The 10,917-nt window shown below is 45.6% G+C and overlaps 1 protein-coding gene across 1 annotated transcript; it reads left to right on the plus strand.

Annotated features, from left to right (window-relative positions):
• Window positions 1–287: 287 nt before the first annotated feature.
• LOC142563600 (uncharacterized) lies at window positions 288–6,778 on the plus strand. The gene is made up of 4 exons (XM_075674179.1): window positions 288–411; window positions 2,356–2,539; window positions 4,296–4,431; window positions 6,537–6,778. The coding sequence occupies exons 1-4, from the start codon at window positions 312–314 to the stop codon at window positions 6,624–6,626; spliced, it is 510 nt and encodes a 169-aa protein (XP_075530294.1). The 5' UTR covers window positions 288–311; the 3' UTR covers window positions 6,627–6,778.
• Window positions 6,779–10,917: the final 4,139 nt, after the last annotated feature.

Below are 10,917 nucleotides of genomic sequence, written 5' to 3' on the forward strand. Positions count from 1 at the left end.
TTAGATAGAATGTTATTTGTAATTATCATTACTATGAGCGTGTCCTCGCCGTTCGTTGGCTCAATAAATTCAGAGGTGAGCGTCCAGAGCATAGAAAGGGAAGGATTGGGAATCGGAGAAGCACGAGTACCGGACGGGACCTGCCGCCGGCATGTCGACTAAATGCCTCGTAACTGTCACGCAAGCGTCACCCGAAAGAAACGACAACGTGCGGTCTTCGAACTTCCTCCGGAACCGGCGACATTTCGGCATGCGTTTAAAAGCCAAAGGCGTCCTGCTGTGCGACTAGCAGTGTTAGGTTTCAGCTGACAATGAAGACCCTAACCATCGCGAGCTTTACTTTGCTGGTCGTCCTGCAGTATGGAGCAGCATTGAAGGGGGAGCAGCAGCCAAAGTTAACCAGATGTTCTTGTAAGTCCTGCGCGAGTTGTGTATCGACGCTGGCGCGTACTTTTGCATCATTTGATAAAAATAATTTTCTACAAAGCCTAATTATTGTTGCGCGTGCTAGCATTGATAATTACGCTGGGCTTCAGAGTGTTTGCATGCCAACTTCGTTCTTCATAAGGACAACCTTCGCTTTTATCTTGGCTTGCTGAAATGTTCCACCTCACTGTAACTTCTATTAACGGCACGCGTATTGATTTTAGTGTCATTGATTTTCTTCAATGCGTGTTTGTGTGTGTTCTGTGACTTGATTATCATAACAAAATACGTGTCACTTGATTATACGCTGCGCTTAAGAAGTCTTCAACAAAGCGATTTTTTTAAGTGGTGGAATTCACGGCTGAAAGTGAAGTTGTCTTAAAGGTTAAACAAAGCTTTCGTAACGCACTGGCACTGTTAAAATTAATGTGTTACCGTTAGTATCGCGGTGCCACATGATATTCTGTGGGAGTTAGAGCCTCAGAGGCTTGGGTGACCGTCGACTCTCGCAAGAACAGATCACAGGGTCTTGGCCGAAGCACTCTTGCGTACACAAAGCCAGAGAAGCACTGCAATGGATTTCTGAAGAAGTAGGAAAGTTCTCTCCTGGACGCCCGGTTACTCTACCTGCCAGGTCGGTGTTAAGAAACCTTCAACGCTCACCCGCCGTAGAAGTTGATGCGTGTTGATGAGTGATGGCACTCGATTAAGGAACAACTTGGGCGTATTTCACGTTTTAGAGGCATTACGCCAAGAAGAGGAAATTTATGAAAATCGACATGATTGCTCTTGGGGGAGACACGACAGCAAAACGAACGGCGCTCTCGAAAAATCTGAGGATTCCCTCACCCATAGGCGCACCGCTGCTTTTCACACCTCTTGGCCCGTCGGGGTCAGAAATGGGCTTGTCTACTTCGCGTTCTGCTAATTTAAGAGCGCCCACTGCCCTGCATTTTACGTCAGCCACTCTGTCCCGATTGCAACGAGTTTCCCTTGTGGTTCTCGCACGATGACTTTTCTAGCGACGATTCACCATGTTCGCGATGACGTCGACGAATTCGCAGAGGACCACGCGGGAGTCGAATTCAGTGTTCGGGCAACTCGTCAAAACGCAGGTGACCATATGGTGACACGGACACGACAACTATGACACACACACTGCTCGCGAAAATACAGGTTCTTTGGCCAAGGATGAAGCGCAGTGGGGCGTCGATGGATCATCAGTTCCTGCCGTCTCGCACAAAATGCCTGTAATGCATTTGTGACAGTGGGTGGTTTCATTCATAAAACATCGGCAGCAGGCGCTCGATTGACGATTCTCTAAGACCCCAGCGCGCTTTTGGAAGACGACAGTGTTTGTCGGCCGCCAGAGATTTTCCGCGAGCATGCGTCTGCAAATGTGTTCGCAATGGCTGTCTCCCTATGCCTAGTTTTATTATCCCATTGTGTCTTTTCTCCTTTCCCCATGCCTATGTCTTTCGAGATATTTTGACGTCATGTCATCTTAGTCGAGCAGGTGCCAGTTAAATAATTCCGTAATTTTGAACACATTACTAACTTTACTTAGTTAACACCTTACTAACCTTAATAACTAGCCTTACTACCCATCCAAGGAATTACCTTTAGCGAAGTTGTGTAGTTTTTTTGTTTGTTTTGTACAGCGTTAACATTGTAAGAAATTTGTTTTCGTCTTCACCAGCTAGCATTTGTGTAATTTCTTGGTACTCCTTTTTCGCAACTTAACACAGTCTTTTTGTTTCATTTATGGCGTTATTTGCATTGTTAGATATTTGTTCTTTCATGTTTACTCGCTAACAATGTATAATTTCTTTGTACTCCTTCTTTTTGCTAATTCCCAGTACCGTCCCCTCACGCAATACTCCTTCGGGAGCCTGTGAGGTAACTGAATAAATAACTAACCTTTTACAGTGGGTCCCAATAAGTTCATCACCATTACTAATGTCACCCTCGACTACAAAAGGGCGTCGAGGAAAGTAGACCTGGATGCCGGAATTCGCGTGAACAGAACGTTCGGTTCCAGTCCTGCTTTGGAAATCTCCGTCATGGACCCAGAAAGAAGTTCCGATTCTTGCGACCTCTATGCCGAGCCGGAGTACGTACATAAAATTCAAAACTATTATTGTGTCGTTAGCTGCGCACTGAAAAAAATACTGAGGCATTGTGGTGTTTGATAGCGTTCTAGTGTGTTCCCCTGTATATCGCCAGCCTTGAAGCTCTGCGTATTACGGAATAGGTCAAGTTCTTTGCCGTTTTGCAGCCGTACGCTGGAGCCAGTAATAAACTTAGACTGCGTACGAAGATACGAATTGAATTTTCGTATCTTATGCAATAAAAAGTTCTTGCGCATTACGCATACGTTCGCAACGTTCATTCAGTTAGATCGTGAGCACGCCATGATGTGGAGGATGAGAACTGACCCGTTTTCATACATTTCCTCGAATTATATTTAAGCACGGCAAGATATGAAATCGTTTCTGACCCTATAACTACCAGCGTGCGATTAAAAGGCCTAACGAACCACCCAATTGAGGTCTGTACGCAAATATATTGCACCTAGTAGTGACGGTGAAGAAATCAGCAAAACTATGAATAACGAAACTAGCGTTTTATTGCGCGGACCTGTGCCCCGAAAAGCGGGCTACACTCAAAGAACAACGATAGCGTCAAACACAGTGGGCTATCGTCGAGAATTTCCTCTGCCGATCAAGCGCGCCAGCTCTTATACATGAGTCGTAGAAGGTCCCAGGTCAGTCGCTGGCGCCCGCATGTCTTTCAGAAAGTTCTACACAATTCGCGTGGCCCGTTCAATAAGATTACACAAGCTTCTCTGACAACAGACAGCAGCCAGAACCATCGATAACATTGCAGAAACTTCCGATACACACAGGCGCGTCCGGCGCTGAGCGATAACATTTGTTAGACAGTGCAAAGCGGTCACCCGAAAAAGATAAACAATTAAACGCGTCAATACGCACGTAGCTTTTTCTTTGGCGAAGCTCTATAAGTATCGTTTCTACTTCACCTACTGCCTACAATGATACTCGTTGTCCTGTGCATTGACCGAGCTGGCATTCATTGATTAAATAATGTCCAGTAATCCAACGTAGTATTCAACTTGAAAATTACCTGCTTCTTTTCACAAATGGCAGCACAATGAGTAGCATAAAATTTGTAAATAATCCTCTCAAGTGCGTACCATAAGAAGCCAGCGTTGCGATGCTAGCTTGTTTCTTTTCGTGTTGTTGTTGCCTTCCTTGTTTTTAGTTACAGCGTGATACACGCCACTTCCCTATTAGTTTCCGAAAACACTGAAAAGTTTAAACTAGTTAAAGCTTTTCGTATAAGGCAATCATTTGCTGAGCTTCTGTCCTATTCGCAACAGCCTCTTGCTTATCCGCTTAAATTATAGCTGAAAGACTAAGTCGAAGAAACCCTGTAAACAGCGCACTTAGGTTGTTTCGAATGGCTTTTAGAATCATATCAAATCAAATAATAATTTGATATTGGGGTACACTTGTAAGGAGCAAAGACAAAATGCCAAACAAGAATGGTTCCCTTGACCTGGACCCCCTTCGACAGATGGGCATAGTCATAAGAACATAATGAGCCTAAACTGTTGATTGATGGCCAACTGCTTCAGTTTAAACTTCTTTATCGTATTGACTTTTTCTAAAGGTTCTGAAGTTACTCATTGTCTTATGCCACGCTGTGAATTGCGTCTTTCAGTCAGTCAGAACACGGGCGGGAACCTTCTAGACCTAGTCACCGAACATGAGGTTAAACTTGATCGATGTGCTGTGGTACATGATGGTTTTGTATTTGTCTTTTTACATGTGTGCTTACGAAAGAGAGCTAAGACTTTGTGACGGGAAGACGCGCACTGAAAAAAAACTAACCTCTGAATGGAACAATGAGTGCCCCATACGAGCAGGCGTATACAACGCCTACCTGTCATTCAAGATTCGTCCGAAATCATGCGCAAAGGTCAGTGGATGGTTGCTTCCTCAATCAGCCCTTTATTACTTTTGTGCGCTGTACTTTTCATACTTATGCAATACCCGTGGGCACTTGAAGTGGCACAAATAAAAAAAATGAAATTATACAGCGTGAATAAACCAAGGTACTCTGTTTCCATGTTACGAATGGAGACTGTTTAAGTTACACTGTTCCCACGTATGTTACATTTAGCGTGCTACCTAGTAATTTCGCACACAACATACTTGTAAGCGCCGAAACCAAAATCAAATGCGACGCCTTATCTCAACGAAATACTGCGGTATGCGAGTGCGTTGTAATATGTGCAATATGCCTTAATTTCGAAATACAAATACTCCAGAATTATTCCCGGAAATCATCATTATGGGCTATTTGAAATACTAATTTATTAGGGCAATTTCAGCGCAGCGTCCATTGGACAGTCCGCATTCGCTTCTTCACACATATGTTTTATTGGTGGAGTAAAAAGAATCGCCTCGCACCTAGTTTTTAGCCATGATGTCAGGTGACCATGGAGCAACTGGGCTGCAGTCCGGTGTTGAAATTACGTTGTTTTTCTCATTACAGGAAATGAGTCAATGCTTTACAGTTACAATGAGTTCTTATAGTGAACATAGCATGCACATTGAGCAGCCAGAATTGACTTGAGGACCTGAGGAAGGGAGCACACACACACACACACACACACACACACACACACACACACACACACACACACACACACACACACACACACACACACACACACACACACACACACACACACACACACACACACACACACACACACACACACACACACACACACACAGACACACACACACACACACACACACACACACGCACGCACGCACGCACGCACGCACGCACGCACGCGCGCACACAAACACACACACACACACACACACACACACACACACACACACACACACACACACACACACACACACACACACACACACACACACACACACACACACACGCACGCACACACACAGGAGCCACCCAAGGCATTTACCCTCAACGTGTCAGAATTGATGACTTATGAGCACGACATTACTACAAACTTGGTAAAATGGGCACAATGTGCACAGACTGCAAGCAATTCAAGAAACCTTTTGAATGTATTGAAATGAGGTTCTTTGCAACGGGAAGCGCGCGAACAATGACAGATGTTAAGCCAAGCACCGCAACCATGAGCTCATGCAGGTGGCGATGCTGCTTAGGCACGGGCCATTCTTCTTCGCTACAGTACAAACAAAATGATTGATCGCAAATGCAGATATGTGTTTAGGCTCTTGCACTGGAAAATGAGAAAGCACAAACTCAGAAAAATCCGCATTCTTCTAGGATTGTAAGAGCAGAAATTGTGTGACACAGATACGGAAAGGAAAGAACAGACGTGGACATAGCTGCGTATGTTCGTTCCTTTCTGTGTCTGGGTCCCACAATTTCTGCTGCTACAGTCCTCAAAGAATAAACCAACTAGCTCAGTTAAACATCTTTTTGAAGGTCCACATACTCTGGAAAATACTATTCGAATGAAAAATACAGCAGCAAATTTGAACCTCTAGCATTGACTACAGTAATGACTGGAATGGCCATTTTATGCACTGCGTCTGATTTTCACAAAGAAAAATATTTGTCAGCTAGATTTTCCCATTTCCCAGGTTGCATTTACCTAAACCGTTCCTGCTCTAGAATTTCTTGTACCATTGATTATGTCTTTATTATTACTGGTTAGGGCCAGTTATGTATGGAGTTGCATGAGTATACGTCTATTCTTAAAAATAGCATGAAGTGGAATACGTTTTCCTTCGTAGCACAGAAACAATTCCATATACATAATTTGTAATTAGGTATGCGTATACAATATATGTATGTATAGTTAGCATGTAATCTTAATTTCTTACCTCTCACATGTCCAAGTGCCTCGTATGATCATTATAGACCATATGTACAACACATACTTATCATACAAGGCTACAGTAATTGGATATGTGCATATGAATGAAATTAGGTGTTCGCACACTCACCACTTCCTGGGAAGAGTTTGCTGGACTAATCCTTCTCACCATTCTTCTATTTTTCAGGATAGTCCACTAGTCGTCACATTGAAAATCAGGGACGAAGGAACTACCTTGGATTGCGTGTCTTTCCGTCTCGTTACTGAGAGCCAATGAAGAAAAGTTGAGCCACTGAGAAATGGCTTCCATTCGAATTCGCGGGCCGCATTGGAGACCAAAGAAATATGGTGTCGTAGCTTACTAAAGCTCTCCCGTCGTGACCCTGTAATTTGTCCAGACGTGCGGAAAGTTGCCAATAAACGAATGATGTGGAAATTTTCGGACTTTTCGACCACGGGCTCATTATGATTTCCATCCTATCACACCTACCTACTGCGGTCAAGTGGCCAAAATGCGAACGATACATATCATGCCAATGCCAATTAGCTTGTTTAGATGATCGCCGCATGTTCACAATTGTGACTTTCATACTACGCTACATACGCACAGCACGGTGTTCAAGAAGCGGGTCGCGCATATCGTGGGAATGGGCTCTTTGATATGATCGTTGCCTGTCGATTTGGGTTATGGTGCCTACACTATGGCACATAACCAAAACGGGGCATCGGCCACGAAGCGGGGGGTAGAACCGAAATAAATGGGACGAAACGAAAAAGAAATATAAGCCAGCATAAGAGTTGTCACCTTTCGAAGCACGGGCTGGTGAGAGCACGTGCGTAGGACCCAGTTTCCTTCTGCACAAAAAACGCAAGAATAAAATGCGAAAGCTTCGCTCCATATAGCTCCCCATATGTGCGTTTTAATCTGCATAATTTTTAGTGTGGAATAGGATTCTTCACGCATTTTGAGCCTATCTACACACCTAGCCTCTCACGCCAACCGAGTGGCTAATGTTGCGTTCTTACTTGGACCACAACGTATGTGTTCGTGGTCGTTATATCGCCCTGGGCGTTCCATGGTCGTCATTAAAGCTTTGTATTATCTTGCTCCCCTCATGGCGTCGCTGTCAGGCGTTGTAACCCGACGCAGGGGCCAACGGTGTTTAACAACTTGGGCCAGTAATTATTGGCTCGTGGTCATGATGCCATCGTAGTGGTTGCATCGCATTTATTCCAGCCTTGTCATCCGACACACTTCATGCCGTTGTCTTAACACCATAGACGTCATGTCATATAGACGTTATGCATTTGATGTCTCAGCGCCATGTTATCGCCTTCGTGGTCGTTCCAGTCGTTGTTATTTCAGCTGCGGGATCTGACTCTCGTGATACAGTCATCGTGATGACTTCTACTCAGTCTCAGTGGTCCAAGTCGTTTAATAGCTTGGGTCACTAGGTATCAGCTCGTGGTCGTAACGCTGCCATGGTCGTTCAGTCGTTGTCATTCCAGCTTGGTCATTTTACCCTAGTCATGCTCTCGTCATCATGCCTTCTAATCCAACGCAGTGGTCCAAGCAGTCTGAAAGCTTGGGCACCTAGTTACGTGTTCGGGGTCTTGATGCCGTCGTGGTACTTGCATTGCCGTCATACAGTCGCCGTGAATTGCTTTTCACAACCGTAGTAACATCTTCGTAGTCATTTACTCGTCGCGATTCAAGCTTCATGATGTAACTCTTGTCATTCTGTCGTTTTCACGCCTTCTACGCAGATCTAGTGGACGAAGATGTCGAGTAGCTTGATTCCCACGGTATGTGTTCGGTGTCGTGATGCATTCGTGGTAGTTGCATCGCCGTCATTCCACCTTCGTCATCCGACTTTGTCATGCCTTCGGCATCAGGCAATCTTCGTCACACAGTCGTAATGCCGTCATCGTCACCGTGCCGTTTCATCATCGCCAGCATTTCAACAATGTAATTCCCTTGCAGTGGTGGACTCCTCAGGCCAAATATGCGCTGGTGGTTCAATTCGCACCAGAAGCTCCGAAACAGCCGAAGAGGCGGCTATCGCTCTGGCAATAGCCTCCACACATTGTCATTACATTATTAGCGATTCCAGAGCAGCAGTACGCAATCTTGCGAAAGGTCGGGTCTCGGCTCCCGTAAAACACATAGTAGGCACCAACCAACACCCACGACCAATTCAGATCATTTGGGCACCAGCACACTTCTCCCTACCCGGCAACGATGCCACCCACACTGCCGCTCGAGGACTCGCCAACCGAGCACCCGGACGGCTCACGCTAGGATCAGAGAGGGATCGTAAGGTCAGTTACCAGGAAATAACTCAGCACTACAAGTTAGCCAGGGCAGTGTACCCGCCAGCACACAAATCGCTTAACAAGCGTCAAGAAGTAGCTTGGAGACGATTTACAGACGAACACCTACCCCAAACCCGTAGCCTATCGCTACTACTGCCCGGACCAATACCCTAATACATGTAAGCATAGTAAGCAAAAAGCGGATTTATTCCATATTATGTGGTCGTGCCCAGCCGAAAATCACACAAATCACGAAATAAGTAATACTGAGCAGTGGGAGGCCGTGTTGCTCAGCTCCGACCCTGACCTGCATGCTAAGGTCATCGAGAGAGCTGAAGGAGCCGCCCGGGCCCAGGGGCTCGTGGCTGCCTAACAACAAGGTCATCCGTCAATACCTTGTTTTCAAATAAAGTCTTTACTCACTCACTCACTCCATTGTCATGCCTTTATCTTCATAAGTCTTTCGTCGTTCCACCGATGGGAGTCGTTCTTCGCCATTGTTTTGTAGACGCGTTGCCGCCATTCAATAATGATTATGATTCACTTGTTATGCCATCATCGAGAGACTGTCGCGATCATGCCTCCATTGCCAGACTGTTGTCGGAATGGCGTCCTAATTGTGTGGTCATCGTCACGCCATCGTCACCATACAAGTTGCGTGATGCAGTGGTCGTCACAATGCACCCGTCGTGATCCCACTGTCCTCATGACGTTATAACACTATAGTACTCACTGCATGGTCGTTATAGAGTCATCGTCATGCACATGTTTCCATACAGTCATTGCGACTTCGACATGGTCGTTCCATTGTCTTCACTGGAACTTCAACATCGGGCTCTCGTCATGCCATCGTCGTCGTGCCACCTTCTTCGATCCAGAGACTTCATTCCTTGCTCGCTATTCTTGTGGAATAATGCTGCCCTTGTTCAATTGCGAGTATGTCGTCGTTGTCATGCGACCGTCGTCATACAGGGGCTGTCATCCATATGGTGTCATACCGTCGTCATAATGCCGTCTTGGTCGTGCGATCATCGTCATTCCCGCTTCTTCCCCGGGTTTTCATTATACCGTCGTCGTCACGCAATCCTCGTCGTGTAGTCGCGGTCATCTCATTCTCCTCATGTCGTCGTGATGTTATCGTCGTTATACCGTCGTCGTAATTTAGGAATCAGCCCCTTATTGTAGTCATGCCGTCATCGCTATACGCCTTTATAGTTCAACTGATATCATTCATTCTATTTTCATCCTTCTATCATCACTGCGTCGGTGCCATAGAGTCGTGGGCATGACTCCGTGCTCATGGGTGACATTGCCAATCAAGTGACATAGTAAAGTGGGATGATGTCGCAGTATCTGGCATATAGCCTAAGCAACGAGTGCCTCAGAATGAAGATTACACGCGTTAAATAAACGTGACTTCCGCAATATGGTGCGCTGATACACTGCTCGATTGATATTCGTATTACCGTCGACAGTCGTCGTCAGAAGAGTTCTGCCGCAATTTTCTTCGCTTTGGCTTCTAAGGGGAGTTCAGCAGCCACGATAAAAATTAACAATCAGCCAATTAAGTGCATCATCTAAGCATGCAGCGTTGCGTGCTTAGAAGCATGCAGTGTGCTCTAAGTATATTTTTTGGAGAGATTGTCTCCTTGCCAGGTCTCTATCTTGATAGGTAATTGTCTGCTTTTGTTGTGAAGAACTAAGGAAGATGCGGAATCTTTTTAGATATTTCTCAAGATACTGACGTATGGATCCTGTACTCCTTGATTGCGGAAGACGTACAGAAAGAAACAAAGCGCTATGTGGTAACAAATAAATCTGAGAAGGCCTGGGAATGAGGATCAGCGGTGAATATCACAGCAAGCTTTGGTTTCAAGATGAAACTGTCTGGTTCAGCAGCACTGCAGATGAATTACAGCAAATTATTGAGGACCCTAACTAGGAAAGTGCAAGAAGGGGGTTCGAGATTACTATGCAGAACGCAACGCTAATGTCCAACCGCCTAGCAACGAAAGCAGCATTCGTAGTCGCCGGTCAGCCCATAGAGTCGATACAGAAGTACGTTTACCTAGTGCACAGGCGACCGTGGCGTTCAGAAGGGGAATTTGCAGAATCAAAAATCAAAAGGCACTTAGTTATCTCTACATGGATGAACTCGAAAGCATTGCGGTCACGTTAGCAGGAGTGCGGCGACGTCCGTTGGTGCTACTGGCGGAGCCACATTACTCGTGCGGCCACGTGAGCAGAATCGC

The sequence above is a fragment of the Dermacentor variabilis genome, chromosome 11, assembly GCF_050947875.1.
Source record: "Dermacentor variabilis isolate Ectoservices chromosome 11, ASM5094787v1, whole genome shotgun sequence".
Lineage (NCBI taxonomy): Eukaryota > Metazoa > Arthropoda > Arachnida > Ixodida > Ixodidae > Dermacentor > Dermacentor variabilis.